This window comes from Bos mutus, chromosome 1, assembly GCF_027580195.1.
Source record: "Bos mutus isolate GX-2022 chromosome 1, NWIPB_WYAK_1.1, whole genome shotgun sequence".
NCBI classification, from domain to species: domain Eukaryota; kingdom Metazoa; phylum Chordata; class Mammalia; order Artiodactyla; family Bovidae; genus Bos; species Bos mutus.
This window is the reverse complement of record NC_091617.1, coordinates 65,556,888-65,578,103: the sequence shown is the minus strand read 5'-3', so window position 1 is coordinate 65,578,103 and position 21,216 is coordinate 65,556,888. Positions and strand designations below refer to the sequence as shown.

The following is a 21,216-nucleotide window of genomic DNA, read 5'->3' as shown; positions in this document are numbered from 1 at the left end:
TTATAGAACTGAAAAATAGAAATTAAAGACTTACTAGATGGGCTCCCAGTAGAGTGGAGATGATGAATCAGTGAACATGAGTACAGAACAACAGAATTCACCCAATATGAATAATAGAAAAGAGAATGGGAAAAGTGACCAGAGCCTCAGGGACCTGTGGACTAATAACAAAATATCCAACATTCATATCACTGGAGTCCAATAAAGTAGAGGGGAAAGAGGGAAGAATGAATAAATATTTGAAGAAACAATGACTGAAAACTTGCCAAATTTGATGAAAAACATCAACATAGAGATTCAAGAAACTCTAAACAGGATAAATCCCAAGAATCCATGTCAATACACATCATAATTAAACTTTTGAAAACTAAAGACAAAAATTCTTGAAAGCAGCCAGAGAAAAACAATGAAATCCCTGTAGGGAAATACCATATGAATGGATTTCTCATGTGAGATCATGAAAAAGGAAATGTCAAATTTTATTTTTTAAGTCCTGAATGAAAACAACTATTGACTCATAATTTTGTATCTGGCAAAACCAGTTTTTAGAAATGAAAGGAAAATAAAAACATTCACAGATGAATGACGACTAGATTTTGTGACTAGCAGATAAATCCTGGAAAGACTGGATAGAAGTTCTTCAAATAGAAAGAAAAGGACAAAAGGAAACTTAAGCATCAGAAAGCAAAAGAAAAAATAGGTTAGAAATATGAGTCCATACAATAGACATTCTTTTGAGTATTAGTATTATAATTTGTTTCCATCATAAAATATGATTTATAAAACCCCAAAGAGGGGGAAAAAATCTCACAAAAGAAATGGGAGTTATACAGTGAGTTAACAACAATAGGTAAAGGTGAGGAAGGTAAAGAAGCCTAACTGGAAGTGATGTTTCTATACTTCATTTTAAGTAGTAAACAGTGTGATACAAAGTACAGAATTAGAAGTAGTATCCAGAGCAACCATATGAAAACTACAGAGATGAACTTAGAAGTGCTATAAATAAATCCAGATGAAATCCGACAACATGTTCAAGAAACCTGCAGAAAGGTAAGAAAGAAAATAAACAACAACGACGTCCAAAAGAAACAAGTAGGAAACAATAAAATAGCATCCTAAAGTGCTAATAACATATCAATATTTGCCTTTGTTGTAAACGGTCTAAATATGCCTATCAAAAGACAGATTAGCAGAGCAGATTAAAATATTTTTTTAAAAAACTAAATCCAACTATATGTTCCATATAAGAAATTCACTTTGTATTCAACCACAGGTAGCCTAAAGTAGGATGGAAGAGATACACCATGTACACATTGATAATAAAAATTAGAAGGAGTGACAGTATTAAAATCTCCTAAAGTAGACTTCATAGCAAAGAAAATTATCAGAGACAAAAGAAATATTATATAATAGTTAAGGGATCACTCTGTCAGGAAGACACAATATACTAATGTGTATAAACTAAAGCATAGAGCTTCAGATACATGAGGCAAAACTGTTAAAGCTGAAAGGAGAAAGAGAAGACTCTACAATTATTGTTGGGAACCTTAACACTGCTCCCATTCAGTAACTGGTAGAAGTATTAGGCAAAAACATCTGAGCAACACAATCATCAAGATCTAATTAACAAAACAGACCATCCAACAACAGTAGAATATAGTTTTCTCAATTTCTGTCGAACATTCACCAAGTAGAAAAGAAAAAAAAAAAACCATAAAATATACCATAAAACAGACCTTGACAAATTAAAAAATTGAAATCATAAAGCTTATATGTCCTGACTACAGTGGAATCAAACTGGAAATCTGTTAACAAAGACAACAGGAAACTCTCAAAATACTTGGAAACGAAGCAACACACTTCTAAATAATTATGGGTAAACAATAAGCCTCAATGAAAATTAAAAAGTATATAGAACTAAATAAAAATTAGAACACAAAGTATGTAGGAGGCAGCTAAAGCAGTATTGAGAGGGAAATTTATAGCACCAAATGCTTACATTTAAAATGAGGAAAGGTGTAATATAATTTAAATTATTTCCTCCAGAAACTAGAAAGCACAATAAACCCAAAGCAAGCAGAAGGAATGAAATAATAAAGAGCAGAAAATAAAATTGGAAATAGGAAAACATTACTGAAAAAAAAAAAGCCCAAGAAAACAAAAAGTTGGTTCTTCAAAAAAAAAATAATAATAAATTTGATAAACCTCTAGCAAGACTGACAAAAATAGAACACATATCACCTGTATCAGGAATGAAATAGGATATATCATTCCTGATAGTGCAGCTGTTAAAATAAAGGAATACTACATACAACTATATGTTCATAAATATGACATTGTAGAAAAAAACAGAACAATTCCTTACGCACCACAGACTGCTACAATTCAAGACGATGCAATAGAAAACCTGGATAGCCCCATGACCATTAAGGAAATTGAATTTTTAATTAAAAAGCTTTCCAAAATGAAACTCAAGGCCCAGATGGTTTCACTGGACAATTCTATCAGACTTTTAAAGGGTAATTAAAACTAACTTTATACCTCTTCCAGAAAATAGAAGAGGGGGAAACATTTTCCACCTCACTCAGGAAGACAGCAGAGCCAGACAAAGATATGGCCAGAAAAAAAGAAAACTGAAAACATTCCTCCTGAACTTAGGTGCAAAAATCCTTAACAGAATATTACCAAGTATTTTAATACACAAAAATAAGTATATACCATGAACAACTAGGATTTATTCTAGGTATGCAAGACTAATTACCAGAATAGTCAAAACAATCTTGAAAAGTACAATTGGAAGACTTATATCTTCTCATTTTAAAATGTACTACAAAGCTATCATAATTGAGATAGTGTGATACTGACATATAAGGACAGACATATTGGTCAATGGCAAATAACTAAGAGCCCAGAAACAAATCCTTACATTTATGGTAAATTGATTTTTTGCCAAAGCTATTTAGGCAACTCAGTAGAGAAAAAATAGAAAAAATACAAACTGCTGCTGGGTCATTTGCATAGCCACAAGCAAAAAGGTGGAAGCATTGCATACACAAGCAGTTAACTCAAAATGGACAGCAGACCTAACTGTAAGGGTTAAAACTACAACATTTAGAAAAAACTAGTCAGAATCCTTTGCGTCCTTGGATTAAAGAGTTCTTAGATATGACATCAGTAGTATAACCCTTAAATGAAAAATTTATAAATTAGACTTCATCAAAATTTAAAACTTTTGCACTTCAAAAGACACCATTAAGGAAATGGAAATACAAGTTACAACTTAGAGAATATGATGACAAATCATATTTTTTTTTTTGCAATTTGTCTCTTTTTATTATTATTATTTTTTAATTAAATTTATTTATTTTAATTAGAGGCTAATTACTTTACAATATTGTATTGGTTTTGCCATACATCAGCATGAATCCACCACGGTGTACACGTGTTCCCAATCCTGAACCCCCCTCCCACCTCCCTCCCCATACCATCCCTCTGGGTCATCCCAGTGCACCAGCCCCAAGCTTCCTGTATCCTGCATCGAACCTGGACTGGCGATTCGTTTCATATATGATATTATACATGTTTCAATGCCATTCTCCCAAATCATCCCCCCACCCTCTCCCACAGAGTCCAAAAGACTGTTCTATACATCTGTGTCTCTTTTGCTGTCTCCCATACAGGGTTATCGTTACCATCTTTCTAAATTCCATATATATGCGTTAGTATATTGTATTGGTGTTTTTCCTTCTGGCTTACTTCACTCTGTATAATAGGCTCCAGTTTCATCCACCTCATTAGAACTGATTCAAATGTATTCTTTTTAATGGCTGAGTAATATTCCATTGTGTATATGTACTACAGCTTTCTTATCCATTCATCTGACAAATCATATTTCTAACAAAATATTTAGAAAGAATAAAGAAACAAAGAATAAATCTCAAAACTCAAGAAGATAAACAACTTAATTTTTAAAAATAGGTAAGATTTGAATAGAGATTTTACCAGAGAAAAGAAAGATGGCTAATAAGCACATGAAAAGATGCTGCTTATTAGTAAAATAGAAATTAAAATGACAATGTAACACTACTTCACAACCACTAGAATGATGATAATAAAAGACAATAATAAGTGAAGGCCTAGACATGGAGAAGTGGAAATTGCTGATTGAAATGTAAAATGATGTAGCCATTTTAAAATGCCTTTTGGCAATCAAAAAAAACATATCAAACATAAATTTACCGTGTGACCCAGCAGTTTCATTCCCTGGCATATATCCAAGATGAACACTCTATTTATGTGAAGACTTATACTTGAATGGTCATGGGGGTCTTATTTTTAATAACTAAAAATGCAGTTAAAAAAAAACACAAAACCTAAATTTCCCTCAACTGGTGAATGGATGAACAAAATATAGTATATCCACACAATGGAATTCTATTCTGTAGTTTAAAAAAAAAAATAACTGAGAGGTGCTACAACATGGATAAACTTCAAAAACATGCTCAGTAGAGGAAGCCAGATGCAAAAGACCACATATCATATGATCCAGAACAGGTAACTCTACAGAGACAGAAAGTAGCTTAATGGTTGCCTGAGCCAGAGGTGGAACAGGAATTAACTGCAAGTGGACAAGAGGTTCCTTTTGGGGGTGATGGAAGTATTCTAAAATTGGATTATGGTGATGATTGTACTAAAAATCATTCAATTGTACACTTATAAGGAATGAATTCAATGATAAATCTACTATGCCTCAATAAAATTCTTTAGTAAATGAATATTATTCCAAAATGTTTTCTATGCATATATAGAGTGATAAAAATTCTTTTAAAATGTGTTCAGGTTTCCGAGGTGGCTCAGTGGTAAAGAATCTGCCTGCCAGTGCATGAGACGCAGGAGTTGCAGGTTGGATCCCTGGGTTGGGAAGACCCCCTGGAGGAGGAAATGGTAACCGACACCAGTATTCTTGCTTGGAGAATCCCAAGTTCAGAGGAGCCTGGAGGGTTACAGTCCATAGGATCACAAAGAGTCGGGCATAACTGAGCACGTACGCAACAGCAACCCGTATTAAGAGAGATTCTGACCCACTGTTGCATATCAAGCAAAGAATATTTTTCAGAATTGGAAAAACAGTTGTGAAAAGTCTGGACTATGCCCTGTGAAGAGTCATGAAAAAAGCTGAGAATCTTTAGCTTGATGAATGCTTACTTGAGGCAACATGAAAATTCTCCCCAAATAGCAAAGAGAGTACTGCATAAAAGAGAGGTTTATGCTTATTCTAATTAGCCATAAAGGAAAGAACCATGGTAGGCAGTTTCATAAAGAAAGCTTTTAGTTCAACATAAAGAATTGTCTGCCAGTTTTTCCCAAGTCACTATAACTTATGAGGCTCAACAAAGAGTCTTATGTTTTTGCTGAAGGATTTCTCAGAATCTTTAATATCAGGTGTTAAGAGGATGTAATAAAAATAATTTGTCTGAAGAAACTATTAGCACTGTTAATATCTCTGAGACAGTAGTTCATAGAACAGATGGAGTTAAAGCTGCTGAAATGGGGACAGAGTATTTTCTGAAGAAGCAAAGTCAGGTTCACATCAAGATATTTGAGGAGGGACTTGCCTGGTGGTCCAGCAATTAAGACAACACACTCCCAATCCAGGGGGCCTGGATTCAATCCCTAGTCAGGGAACTAAATTCCTCATACCATGACCAAGAGCCAGATTGCCACAATGAAGATCCCAAGTGCCAACTCAGACCCAGCCAGTCAAGTAAATGAATAGATAGACATACATCATTTTAAAAAGGTTATCTGTGGAAACTGGGTAGTGTTGCTGTCACTTTGGCACTTCTGAAAACTTGGTAACCAGGACCAGAGTATTAAAGCTTGGGAAAATGGAGCAACTTTTCTTGTTGTGTTTACAATGTGAGACTGATTCAAAACAGTTCTAGATGAGAATAACGGAGCAAAACAAATGGAAATGAGACTTTCTAGGACAGTTATTCTGAACTTTTCCCCCAGCAATACTTTTCCCCAGAAGTCATTATATTCCCATGTCTGTCCACTGAGTCATTCACTGTGTGCAAGGTATTATTTCTCAACTTTTTCCACCAACACAGCAACAGACAAATAAAACCCTGTCATATTCTATCACTTCTTCCTTCAACTCCAGATTTTCTTAGAATCCTGATATGGGACCATGTCCCACATTGAGCACTGCCATTTTAGAAGCTCAAACCTAGAGTACTGGGTTTACTAGAGTATTAACTTTTTTTTTTTTTTTTAATAAATAGGGCATTTAAAATTTGGGGGGAAAGTAAAACAGGAAAAAATATCAAAACAGATCCACTACTTTGAAGCTGAAGGAAATACCAGTAAGAAAGGAAGTTGTTTTCATAAAAAATACTGTTGTTATTAAATATTTGTAGCAATAAATACAGAGAAGGCAATGGCAACCCACTCCAGTACTCTTGCATGGAAAATCCCATGGACGGAGGAGCCTGGTGGGCTGCAGTCCATGGGGTCGCTAAGGGTTGGACATGACTGAGTGACTTCACTTTCACTTTTCACTTTCATGCATTGGACAAGGAAATGGCAACCCGCTCCAGTGTTCTTGCTTGGCGAATCCCAGGGACGGGGGAGCCTGGTGCGCTGCCGTCTATGGGGTTGCACAGAGTCGAACACGACCAAAGCGACTTAGCAGCAGCAGCAATGAATAAGATAATATAATAAGAAAAAGGTGGGCCAACAACATTGAAAATGAGGGTTGGAAAATGATAATTAGTGTCTATACAGTTGTCCACAGGTGGGCATAATCTAGAGTTAAAACATTATAGTCCCTAAGAAAAGCGTATACTGTACAAGAATTGTTCATCAGGACTTCTACAGTTTATACTTTGCTGTTTTGCAGAACCATGTTTACTGTCTTTAATTTGGTTTCCAAGGACCTATCAATACTGAGAAAGGGGTTTTTTGATTAGTAGATAAAATACTGTAATTATCAGAAAGATATATCTTATCCTGTGTGTTAATAAAATACCATTTTGTCTTTTATTATTTGTACTGAAAATTTTACTACAGTCTTAGTGAGCCTGAATAGCTGACAAGTCAGGCCCTGGATGAGATCACACCAGACATACCAATTCTTGAAGTCCTTATAAACAACAAATACACTGTTAATGAAGACATTTGAAAATACCATTTTTCTGTTATTCTGAAATTTGGCCCTAAATCAGCACTTCAAAAGGTGGGGTCATCTGCTCTAAATGGCAGGTAAAAGAATTCATACAGAACTTTGAAACCACAAAGATCAATCTCAATTATACATTTGTGTTTTTGGAGATGCCAGGCTAGCTGCAGCAAAACCACATAAGGTTTACTGAGTTCAGTGACATATAGGAAGACATAAAGTCTCAGGGACCTTGCTTTAATGTACTGAAAAACCCAGTCCTAGAATTGCCTCTATCATCAGAGAAAAGTGAAGGAGATCAGTTCATTGTGATGCTACTTCTCTCTTCCAACCAAGTTGCAGTAAAAAATGCTTGAAGATGGTGATGGCCAAGACCAGAGGCAGGAACTGGGGTCTGGGCAGAGTCTAGGGAACCATTAGAGCCTTGTCTTCTTGGTTTCCAGGTTGATCATATTTCCTTGGATTTGGGGGGTCTGCTTATTTGCTGACCCCTGAACATCCTCTGGCTTTAAAGGAACATAGTAGTATCCCATGATGGAGAAGATCAGGCAGACCACCAGCATGAGGCAGGAAAAGAAAATGAATTCGGCCCACTGTAGGAAGAAATACATATAAGAGAAAATATGGAAAACCTGATACTAAACTGATCTTTCTAAGATGAAGACTGAAGAGCAGACTGACCCAGGGTCACCAGTTTTGGAAGAGCTTTGGTAGGAAAAGACAGGACTAAGTGGCCTCTCCTCACATGGGCCTATGGTGGCCATTATTGCAGCTTACATGCCTATTTTCATGGCAAAGTCTATGTTTAAGACAGAGGGCTGAGTGGGGAATGTGGCAAACAGAGGGGTGGGGGAAGGGCAGCAGAGGAAAATGGAGGGAAATCCTTGGGTAGACACGTGCTCCTGCTTCTCTTAGTACATACCTGGGCCAGGCCACTGAACTGTGCCACAATAATCACGATGATATTCCCAAATGCTATAGTCAACAACCAGGCCGCCTAGAGTACAGACTTCATGCTAGAGGGAGCCTAGAGAGGACACAAATCTGTGAGTAAAGAAACTGTCTACACCACCCTCTTATACCAAGCATCTATCCAGAAAAGGTCTCCCACCCAAACTTCCAGATTTGAACTTCCCCCTCTAAGTTCAGCATTCACATTGATTCAGGGAATATGTTTATAGTAATTGAACATAGTAAAATGATTCAGGTAATAATGTTCATAGTAACAACAAGATGGCACTCTTAACCGAATATTTTAATTTATTATATCATATAAACTTCATTATAACCCTAAGGGAAAAGTTCTATTACTATTCTTATTTTACACATAAAAATAGCTTTAGAGAGCTGAAAATTCACTGCTGAAGGTTACACAATAGGTATGCAGCCAAAATTTAAACATGGGCAGTTTGATTCCACAGTCCTTATTCTTAATGTTTAAGTATCCCTTTCTGGATCCCAAACAGCATGGATCCAGCCTGCCATGTTCCTGGAGGTCAAGCTGATTCTCTGCTTAAGATCATAAGGAAGCTAAGGCCCCAAATAATGGAAGTCTTGGCCACGGTCACATAACTAAGACAGTGTCAGGATTAAAACTCCATCCTCTGAGCAATAGCTCCACCTCCACTTTCCACTTGCAAAAACCTACCTGAGATTTTTTGTATTTCCATACAAATTGTGAAATTATTTGCTCTAGCTCTGTGAAAAATACCATTGGTAGCTTGATAGGGATTGCATTGAATCTATGGAAATACAAAAAACCTCGAATAGCCAAAGCAATCTTGAGAAAGAAGAATGGAACTGGAGGAATCAACCTGCCTGACTTCAGGCTCTACTACAAAGCCACAGTCATCAAGACAGTATGGTACTGGCACAAAGACAGAAATATAGATCAATGGAACAAAATAGAAAGCCCAGAGATAAATCCATGCACCTATGGACACCTTATCTTTGACAAAGGAGGCAAGAATATACAATGGATTAAAGACAATCTCTTTAACAAGTGGTGCTGGGAAAACTGGTCAAAAACTTGTAAAAGAATGAAACTAGAACACTTTCTAACACCATACACAAAAATAAACTCAAAATGGATTAAAGATCTAAACGTAAGACCAGAAACTGTAAAACTCCTAGAGGAGAACATAGGCAAAACACTCTCCGACATACATCACAGCAGGATCCTCTATGACCCACCTCCCAGAGTAATGGAAATAAAAACAAAAATAAACAAATGGGACCTAATTCAACTTAAAAGCTTCTGCACAACAAAGGAAACTATAAGCAAGGTGAAAAGACAGCCTTCAGAATGGGAGAAAATAATAGCCAATGAAGCAACTGACAAACAACTAATCTCAAAAATATACAAGCAACTCCTACAGCTCAATTCCAGAAAAATAAACGACCCAATCAAAAAATGGGCTAAAGAACTAAATAGACATTTCTCCAAAGACATACAGATGGCTAACAAACACATGCAAAGATGCTCAACATCACTCATTATCAGAGAAATGCAAATCAAAACCACAATGAGGTATCATTTCACACCAGTCAGAATGGCTGCAATCCAAAAGTCTGCTGCTGCTAAGCCGCTTCAGTCGTGTCCGACTCTGTGCGACCCCATAGATGGCAGCCCACCAGGCTTCCCCATCCCTGGGATTCTCCAGACAAGAACACTGGAGTGGGTTGCCATTTCCTTCTCCAATGCATGAAAGTGAAAAGTGAAAGTGAAGTCGCTCAGTCGTGTCCGACTCTAGCGACCCCATGGACTGCAGCCTACCAGGCTCCTCTGTCCATGGGATTTTCTAGGCAAAAGTACTGGAGTGGGGTGTCATTGCCTTCTCCGTCCAAAAGTCTACAAGCAATAAATGCTGGAGAGGGTGTGGAGAAAAGGGAACCCTCTTACATGTTGGTGGGAATGCAAACTAGTACAGCCACTATGGAGAACAGTGTGGAGATTCCTTATAAAATTGGAAATAGAACTGCCTTATGACCCAGCAATCCCACTGCTGGGCATACACACCGAGGAACCAGAATTGAAAGAGACACGTGTACCCCAATGTTCATCGCAGCACTGTTTATAATAGCCAGGACATGGAAGCAACCTAGATGTCCATCAGCAGATGAATGGATAAGAAAGCTGTGGTACATATACACAATGGAGTATATGCAGCCATTAAAAAGAGTACATTTGAATCAGTTCTAATGAGGTGGATGAAACTGGAGCCTATTATACAGAGTGAAGTAAGCCAGAAAGAAAAACACCAATACAGTATACTAATGCATATATATGGAATTTAGAAAGATGGTAATGATAACCCTGTATGGGAGACAGCAAAAGAGATACAGATGTATAGAACAGTCTTTTGGACTCTGTGGGAGAGGGAGAGGGTGGGATGATTTGGGAGAATGACATTGAAACATGTATAATATATATGAAACGAATTGCCAGTCAAGTTTCAATGCATAATACTGGATGCTTGGGGCTGGTTCACTGCGACGACCCAGAGGGATGGTACAGGGAGGGAAGAGGGAGGGGGGTTCAGGATGGGGAACATGTGTACACCCGTGGCGGATTCATGTTGATGTATGGCAAAACCAATACAAGATTGTAAAGTAATCAACCTCCAATTAAAATAAATAAATTTATATTAAAAAAAAAAACAAACCTACCTGAGAATAAGAAAACTCAAGTCCTGTGACAGAGAACATGACCTCCCCAGCTGTAACAAGGGCATATTGTGGTAGCTGCCATGCGACAGACATTTTGTTGGCTGGGATGTATTCCATCTTCCAGGCCTGAGGACCCTGACTGGTTCTCTTAGTGAGGGAAACAAGAAATGGGCTTGTTAGGAGTCTCAAGTAAATATTCCTGGCCTATGGCATTTATGGTCTTGTATCCATCTCCTCATTGTATTGTCATTCTTGTGGTACCATGAAGAAACTGAGCAATTTCTACACAGTTTCAGGTTTTTGAAATTCCTTTTGGTAGCACCACTCACTTGGCTGGCTTCAGTCAATCAGATACCATTATTGCAGAGATCTTAAATGGCAGATTATTTGATACTATAGTATCCCATCATTTTTACCTACTGGGTATTTTGATTCTGGCTAACATTTTAAATGTAAAATGGCATCTGAATTATATAAACAATGAATTTTTAGAAAAGCATGTACTTAAAAAAGTTTAATTCTTTGTTCAATTTTTTATGTAAGTACAATTAAAATATTTCTCACATTTCCATTTAAATATTTATTTTACTAAAATTACTTTTATCAGAATATTATAATATCAGAATAATATCAGAAATTATTTTCTTGGTAACTCTTACAATGAAGATTTTCTTGATAAATTTTTAAAAATCCATATCAGATACCATCTACTACTTTGTATCTTATTTACTGGCCATTATTTTTAAACTCAAACATAAAAATTTTGTCAAAAAGATGCAATTTTCCTATAAAATTTTGGTCAAAAAGAATCTTTTCAGGGTCAATATTTTGTTACTAATGTTACCAAATATACATGATTCTACAATCTTTTTTTAAAAATACTTTCACTACATGAAGGTTTTTAGCTGAGTTGGTTTTCTTGTATATAGATTGTATTTAGTAATATTTATTATAATAAATAAAATGGAATTTTTGAAATTATATATTTTCCTTGGAGTAAAACCAAGTTATTAGGTAGTTAATGTTATTAGATAGTAGGTATAATATCTGGATATATCATAAGACTAATAATAGCAGAGACAGAAGGTAGACAAGTGGTTGTTTAGAACTGGGGAGTTTGGGAGGAAATGTTGAGTGACTGCTAATGAATATGTGGCTTCTTTTTGGAATGAGGAAAATGTTCTAAAATCATACAACTCTGAATTTATTAAAAACCACAGAATATATATTATTAAAAATATATTCTGTGTGTATTGAATATACAATATATATTAAATATGTTACCTTTACATTTAAAACCATTATATACTTTAAGTGGGTGAAATGCATGATATGAATTATATTTCAATAAACTATAATAAAAAATGGAATACTAAAGATATCATGCTAAACTAATTACAATTAATAAAACTTTATAGATGAATCTCATCACACTTTGAGAAATTTTCATCTTTTTCTTATTCATGGTCCTCTTTTTATATTTAATACAAAGTCAAAAGTCATGAATTAAAATTGGAATCAAGGTTGACATCAGAATTAAAATTCAGAGGTATCATGCCTAATTGCTGACACAATTGCTTTTGAGGGACCATAGCTACCTTTGTGGGAGAAGGTAATGGCACCCCACTCCAGTACTGTTGCCCAGAAAATCCCATGGATGGAGGAGCCTGGTAGGCTGCAGTCCATGGGGTCGCACAGAGTCAGACATGACTGAAGCGACTTGGCAGCAGCTACCTTTGTGTAGAGATTGACATTTGCCACCAGTCTTGGTATTTAGTCGTGTCCAACTCTGTGTGACCCCATAGACGACAGCCCACCAGGCTCCCCCATCCCTGGGATTCTCCAGGCAAGAACACTGGAGTGGGTTGCCATTTCCTTCTCCAATGCATGAAAGTGAAGTTGCTCAGTCATGTCTGACTCTAGTGACCCCATGGACTGCAGCCTACCAGGCTCCTCCATCCATGGGATTTTCCAGGCAAGAGTACTGGAGTGGGGTGCCATTGCCTTCTCCGTGTGATACGCTAGCAGATAAGTTTTCTAGGAGCTAGGGAAACCACATGTGAAGTCAGTCAAGAAGACCAAAATAATTTTTGTTTTCTTGGTGGCATAATGAGACTGGAGCAGACCACGTCACCTCACAGCAATGACTCAAGGTAAATTATGTCTACCATTCCCCAAGACTTTGGGCCTCTTGCCAGTGTTTTTTTATGTCCTTTAGTAAGATCTTAGGAGTTTTTTAAAGTCACTATAGAAGCTATCACCCTACACTAGAAATAAGTGAGACAGTCAATTCCTAGGTAGGTTGATAAGAAGTCCAGGGTCTCCAAGGAAATAGGGGTCTGGAGTTCTCAAGGAGGAGAAAAGGACAACCTTCCCCCTCCCCCCTTTTTTTTTCTTTAAGCCGGCTGATGATTGCACTACAAAACAACTCATGTTGCTCAAGGATATGTTTTTGCTTCAACTCTGTAACAACAATGTATCCTGCTTGAGGACCTGTTTCTCCTTGAGAACCTTCTGACTAATTCTGTCATTTTAAAATGTATATTATGGGAGTGGGTCTGGTAGGTCTTTCTGTTGTTAGTTCTAATCCCATTATCTTAAAATGTAAATTGCAGAAGTGGGTCTGGTAAGACCTTTACAACCTTGAGACATTCTTTTGATTTACTGTAATAACCAATTGAAAAAATATATAGCTTCCTTGCTAAGATTAGCAAGGGGGGAACTCTTCATCCCCCTTCTGATGTCTATGTCAGAAGCTTTCTCTGTCCCTTTTTCACTTTAATAAATCTCTGCTACACTAAAGTTCTTGAGTGTCCTGAAGCTAAATCTTCTTCTTCAGAGATCACGAATCTGACACTGTTCACCATAAGCCATCATACGTATGTGATGCTGTCTTGCCATAGAGTAAGATACAGATAGATATAGATTATATATAAATTTAGATATGGTATAATTACATAGATATAGATACAGATAAATGGAAGAATAGAGTGAGAATGGTCATGAGCTACTTACATTTGTAATAACAAACAGATAAGCTGCACCAAAGTCTAGTAGACCCAAATTCAGTGAAAAATCCTCATTTTTTGTTCTACAATGCACCACAGGATATCTGGAACAGGACAAATTTAGATTAGAAGAAACATTACAGTTTAGAAAAGCACTTCCATTTCTGGTGGAAGGAGTGATTCCGTCTCTCTCTTGATGGCGAATCAAGCAGCAAAGCTACCCTTTATCTTTGAGGAAAGGAGTCTCAGAGTGAATTATTTTCATACTAAGTTCTTTTCTATGCCTGATCTGAGATTTCATTGCCTGTTTGGTATGCTTTTTTAACCTTAAACCTGAATGCAAAATGCACAAATTGCCTTCTATTGGGAACTTCAGACTCTAAGTCTTCTCATCTAAGTCTTATGAATTTTTCTCTTCTGAGTATTATGAATTAGTGGAATAGCATAAAACAGTGAATCTGAAAGGATAAGCTCAAAGTAACAAGGTGTTCATAGGAATTACCAAAGGGTAGGAGTGGGAGCCAACGATAAACTGGAAAACCTCTGGGAGATGGTCTTGTTAGGTATTCAGTATGGCCTTCACTGAGGCAGGAATCCCTCAGAAGAAATGGAGTAGCCATCATGGTTACTCCAAAAGAGTCCAAAATGCAGTACTTGGATGAAATCTCAAAAACGACAGATGATCTCTGTTCATTTCCAAGGCAAGCCATTCAATATCACAGTAATCCAAGTCTATGCCCCAACCAGTAACGCTGAAGAAGCTGAAGTTGAACGGTTCTATGAAGACCTCCAAGACCTTTAGAACTAACACCCAAAAAAGATGTCCTTTTCATTATAGGGGACTGGAATGCAAAAGTAGGAAGTCAAGAAACACCTGGAGTAACAGGCAAATTTGGCCCTGGAATACGAAATGAAGAGGGCAAAGACTAATAGAGTTTTGCCAAGAAAATGCACTGGTTATAGCAAACACCCTCTTCCAACAACACAAGAGAAGACTCTACACATGGACATCACCAGATGGTCAACACTGAAATTAGATTGATTATATGCTTTGCAGCCAAAGATGGAGAAGCTCTATACAGCAGCAAAAACAAGACCAGGAGCTGACTGTGGCTCAGACCATGAACTCCTTATTGCCAAATTCAGACTGAAATTGAAGAAAGTAGGGAAAACCACTAGACCATTCAGGTATGACCTAAATCAAATCCCTTATGATTATACAGTGGAAGTGAGAAATAGATTTAAGGGCCTAGATCTGATAGATAGAGTGCCTAATGAACTATGGAATGAGGTTTGTGACATTGTACAGGAGACAGGGATCAAGACCATCCCCATGGAAAAGAAATGCAAAAAAGCAAAATGGCTGTCTGGGGAGGCCTTACAAATAGCTGTGAAAAGAAGAGAAGTGAAAAGCAAAGGAGAAAAGGAAAGATATAAGCATCTGAATGCAGAGTCCAAAGAATAGCAAGAAGAGATAAAAAAGCCTTCCTCAGCGATCAATGCAAAGAAAAAGAGGAAAATAACAGGATGGGAAAGACTAGAGATCTCTTCAAGAAAATTAGAGATACCAAGGGAACATTTCATGCAAAGATGGGCTCGATAAAGGACACAAATGGTATGGGCCTAACAGAAGCAGAAGATATTAAGAAGTGGTGGCAAGAATACACAGAAGAACCTTACAAAAAAGATCTTTACAACTCAGAAAATCACGATGGTGTGATCACTGACCTAGAGCCAGACATCCTGGAATGTGAAGTCAAGTAGGCCTTAGAAAGCATCACTATGAACAAAGCTAGTGGAAGTGATGGCATTCCAGTTCAGCTATTTCAAATCATGAAAGACGATGCTGTGAAAGTGCTGCACTCAATATGCCAGCAAATTTGGAGAACTCAGCAGTGGCCACAGGACTGGAAAAGGTCAGTTTTCATTCCAATCCCAAAGAAAGGCAATGCCAAAGAATGCTCAAACTACCGCACAACTGCACTCATCTCACATGCTAGTAAAGTAATGGTCAAAATTCTCCAAGCCAGGCTTTAGCAATATGTGAACCATGAACTTCCTAATGTTCAAGCTGGTTTTAGAAAAGGCAGAGGAACCAGAGATCAAATTGCCAACATCTGCTGGATCATCAAAAAAGCAAGAGAGTTCCAGAAAAACATCTATTTCTGCTTTACTGACTATGCAAAAGCCTTTGACTGTGTGGATCACAATAAACTGTGGAAAATTCTGAAAGAGATGGGAATACCAGACCACCTGACCTGCCTCTTGAGAAACCTGTATGCAGGTCAGGAAGCAACAGTTAGAACTGGACATGGAACAACAGACTGGTTCCAAATAGGAAAGGAGTACGTCAAGGCTATATATTGTCACCCTGTTTATTTAACTTATATGCAGAGTACATCATGAGAAACGCTAGACTGGAAGAAACACAAGCTGGAATCAAGATTGCCAGGAGAAATATCAATAACCTCAGATATGCAGATGACACCACCGTTATAGCAGAAAGTGAAGAGGAACTCAAAAGCCTCTTGATGAAGATGAAAGTGAAAGTGGAGAGTGAAAAAGTTGGCTTAAAGCTCAACATTCAGATAACGAAGATCATGGCATCCGGTCCCATCACTTCATGGCAAATAGATGGGGAAACAGTGGAAACAGTGTCAGACTTTATTTTTCTGGGCTCCAAAATCACTGCAGATGGTGACTGCAGCCATGAAATTAAAAGACACTTACTCCTTGGAAGGAAAGTTATGACCAACCTAGATAGCATATTCAAAAGCAGAGACTTTACTTTGCCCACAAAGCTTCGTCTAGTCAAGGCTATGGTTTTTCCAGTGGTCATGTATGGATGTGAGAGTTGGACTGTGAAGAAGGCTGGGTGCCAAAGAATTGATGCTTTTGAACTGTGGTGTTGGAGAAGACTCTTGAGAGTCCCTTGGACTGCAAGGAGATCCAACCAGTCCATTCTGAAGGAGATCAGCCCTGGGATTTCTTTGGAAGGAATGATGCTAAAGCTGAAACTCCAGTACTTTGGCCACCTCATGCGAAGAGTTGACTCATTAGAAAAGACTCTGATGCTGGGAGGGATTGGGGGCAGGAGGAGAAGGGGATGACAGAGGACGAGATGGCTGAATGGCATCACTGACTCAATGGACGTGAGTCTGAGTGAACTCCGAGAGATGGTGATGGACAGGGAGGCCTGGCGTGCTGCGATTCATTGGGTCGCAAAGAGTCGGACATGACTGAGCGACTGAACTGAACTGATGGCCTTCACAGCAAGCATAGTTTCAGTATATCTGTGCAGAAAAACAAGAGACTGAGGAAAGGAGGCAAAGGCTGAAACAGAGCAGGAGTATGTGTATATTTACAATTAGCTGAGATATACCTAATCTGTCCACCTATACACAAAGAAAGTATTTAAAAATCAGTTGTCAAGGTAGTTCCCTTACTCTCCTCTTTGCACAGTTCTGTAAGCAGACACACCATAGTCTTCATCAACAATGAGGGATGCATCTGTAGCCAGGGAGACATTGACTTCTTCATGCAAAGTGTTAACAAACCTAAGGATAATAGAGACATTGTTAGAGATCAGACAAAATCTCCCACCTGATAAATGGGCAGGGCCCTTTTCTGTTTTGTTTATTGCTATATGCCTAGTGCCTAGAACAGAGGCTGGCACATAAAAGGTACATGATATATATTGTTAACTGAATGAATAAATGAACTCACACATAAGTAATTAGTAGTCTTAGCTGTCCCTATCTTTTTCTTTCCTTGGGTGTTAGCTTTTTGTCTGCTACACTCTTACCTGATCTCGGCTAGGATAACACTATTGTGATCACTCACAGCAGTCTGAATCTCCTCAACTCACCACTGGTGCAACCAATTTCTCTCCCTTTCTAATGATAGAATTCATCAATTGAGACTCCATAAGAAAAATAATTATGTATATATAAATACATACTAGTATTTATATAAAACTGATACTTCATCCTCTTATAAATGAAGTCTGATTGCTTTATGCAAAACTCAGACTCCAGCTCACAGCAGGTTGAGCTTTCATTGTTTTGAGTCTTCAGACAAACTTGAACACTTCCAGAACCACTTTTTTAGTCTTTTGAACCTGAGCCCCTAAATTGGTCCCTCAGTTTGGGTTTTCGGCAGCATTTGTGTTAGTCCCTGGCCCATGGGATTAAAAGGGCAGTTCCCTCTAAAACCCTTGATGTTGATTCCTGGGCTTTCAATCATCCTGCACCAACCCAGAAATTGCTTCATTTCATCCTTTCTGGAGGTTCCCATTGCTCTTTGACTCAGGGAAGTCTTGGCCCCACTGTTGTATGACTTACTTGGATCTGTTTACTTTTTCTGAAGCATATGTGCTGCTGCTGCTAAGTCGCTTCAGTCGTGTCCAACTCTGTACGACCCCATAGATGGCAGCCCACCAGGCTCCCCTGTCCCTGGGATTCTCCAGGCAAGAACATTGGAGTGGGTTACCATTTCCTTCTCCAATGCATGAAAGTGAAAACTGAAAGTGAAGTTGCTCAGTCATGTCTGACTCTTCTCGACCCCATGGACTGCAGCCTACCAGGCTCCTCCGTCCATGAGATTTTCCAGGCGAGAGTACTGGAGTGGGTTGCCATTGCCTTCTCCCTGAAGCATATGTAAAAGCAGATTAATATGACTGTTCCAGCCTTCAGTGACTTTCAACTTTTCATTAAAAGTTCTCCTCTAAAATGCTGTTCTCTACAGCAACCATCTAATCTTGATGGCCATAGACACATGCATCTATATCATGTCAGATTCCTGCCCCAGTGAGCAGGTGACCTCTTCAGGGCTCCATCTCTGTAACTGTCCCATGGTGCCTAACAAGACATTCAGCTTTATCTAGATTCAAAACCAAGCCTTTTGAATCCCAGTATGTTACCTTTACTAAACCATGATGCTTGTATATGTTTATTTTAAACTTTACTTTAAAAACACAGTACTATAAAAGATGTTCAACTACCAGTAATGAAGGGAGGATTATTTGCTTACTTCTAAATTTCTCTCTGGTGATCACAGAGAGAAGAGTACTCAATTATTTTCTTAAGAGCCAGATAAGTGGATAATATGCAGCAGAAGCAATTTATGTGGCAGAGCACAGAGGGCGTTCATAGACATAGGGTCATCTTTGAGTACCACATGAAAAAGCAAGCCAAAGACTTGGTTTTGAATCTATGCCTCTTGCTTCCCTGGGAAATGTGTTCTGACACCAATGCTCCTGATATTCTAGGAGAGAGAATCCTAGTACGAGACAAGCAGAATGTGAAGCTTTTTTATGTGAAGCCCTACAACTCAGAAGAGACCCCAGATTCAAGAGAACAGAGAGGCCTGGGTCTCCTTGACATCCAAACCTCATGGCTGTCATCCCATCGGTTGTTTTGTTTTCTTCATCCTTCACCTACAATAGAGGGAAGTAAAAATTAGTTACAGGTGACTAGAGGGAACTGATAATCATAAAATTTGATCATCAGATATATCCTTGGTAAGATATTGATGAATCAGTCTTCATACTCTAAGATAATTAGAAACTAGGCCATTCTTCAACTTACCATCATGCTAGAAATACTTTCCCCATCTTCTCGAATGATCAGAGTGTACCACATTTTCTCCTCCACAGAATGCTCAGTGTAGACAGACACATTGTGATATTTCAGTTGAAAGTGGAAATTCTGGCTTTTTGTCTTCAGGTGGAGTTTGGAATAGTGTGGCATATTCTGCAGAATAAAGAGCCTGTCACATTCACCTTCCTCCCCACCTTGAACACGGCAGTCTCATAGTAACCCAGGGCAGGTGACCTCATCAGATACTTTCAACGTTACCCTTTAACCTCATAATTCCATTTTTAGGAATATACCATAGGAGTAATTAGAGGCATGAATGAAGATTTATGAGTAAGGATATTCATTATAGAAATATGTATAATAATAAAAAATTAAATGCCTATTAAGAAAATATTTTACTAAACAATGATATATCCATAGAATGGAATATTATGTATCTATTCAATTCACATTCTCAAAGTTTATCTGAGGACATTGGAAAATCCTTTTAATGACAATCGTGCTAAGGAAAAAGTCAAGGTCAATACAGCATATAGTGTTTCAAGACTTTTAAAAAAGTAGTTTGTTTACTCATTTATTAAAAACACGCTAAAGCTAACTATGGTTATCTCTGTGTGATGGATTTATAGGTGATTTTTTGGTCTTTTGACACAGTCCCCAGTTTTCAACAGTAAATGTATATTACTTTTATTATTTAAAATATTTTTAAATGAATATTTCAGAATATGTATAGTATAGAAGTGAAAATATGTAAGCCAAACTCTTCAACAGGGTGTGTGTTAGGAGGCAGTTTGAAATAATAATACAAATTACAACCTACTGAGAGCTTACAATGTTCCAGACACTATGCTAAACACTTTATATATAATTATTCTTATACAGTTTATGACATAAAAAGTATTGCCATTTTACAGATGCTAAAATTGAGACTTATAGATAAAATAACTTCTTCGGGGTCTTACAGTTAGGGAGTGGCAGAACCAGGAGCTGGACTGGGGCACTTTGCCTTCATAGGTGCATGCTGTAAACAAAGCACTGTATATGCTGCTGCTTTGGCACATAATCTGAATGTGTTTCTAATTCACTCATGTCCATACGTCACCTGAAAGGATTTGATGGACTCTGCCAACAGAGTATTATTTTTGTCACCCTGCACTGTTACTGTGATCTCATCATCTGCCAGATTCAAGACTTGTAGGAAAATCTCTTGGGAATTTGGCTGGCATGTGGCCATTTCCTTAGGAGAGAGAACATGTATTAGAAATACTAGAAAATAACCCTTCAAATACAGTGAGAACACATACTTCAGTCCTATTTCGATAGCCAAGTTTATCTAGTCAAGAGGACACAGTTTTCTATCTCTAAAGAGCATTTGGCTTTGAAGCCTCTAAAGGCAGTTTGGAGGAGGAAATTCCAGCTCAGTGTAGCAAGCACTGATGCCAGGTAACAAACTCCATGCTTTTCGACTCAGTTGTGGCCCCGTACATCACTTCCCAATAGTGGCTACTCAATCTGCCAAAATATATTTAAATGTCTGGTAAGGTATTAAAGAAACGGTTCTGTATCTTGTATACTGGTGTTTGGAAATTCCTAGACAATGTACTCTACATCACTTAGGTGGGAGGTGGGCTTCATTTTGCACTGCTGCTCTACCTCTGTATCTACTCATTTACCACAAACACCTATTATGCACCTTTTTAAAAACAGCTACTGTGGTAGGGCCCAGTGAATCAAGATTGAACAAGTCAGAGAAATG

General features: G+C 37.8%; 1 protein-coding gene across 1 annotated transcript in view; it reads right to left on the bottom strand.

The window, feature by feature from the left end:
• Positions 1-7,599: 7,599 nt before the first annotated feature.
• LOC102277582 (solute carrier family 15 member 2-like) overlaps positions 7,600-21,216 on the bottom strand; it is a 34,491-nt gene continuing 20,874 nt past the window's right edge. The window contains 8 exon segments of the mRNA XM_070374796.1: positions 7,600-7,776; positions 8,106-8,210; positions 10,853-10,999; positions 13,868-13,964; positions 17,307-17,417; positions 19,251-19,297; positions 19,449-19,613; positions 20,563-20,697. Of these exon segments, the coding sequence (XP_070230897.1) occupies positions 7,600-7,776; positions 8,106-8,210; positions 10,853-10,999; positions 13,868-13,964; positions 17,307-17,417; positions 19,251-19,297; positions 19,449-19,613; positions 20,563-20,697 (984 nt within the window).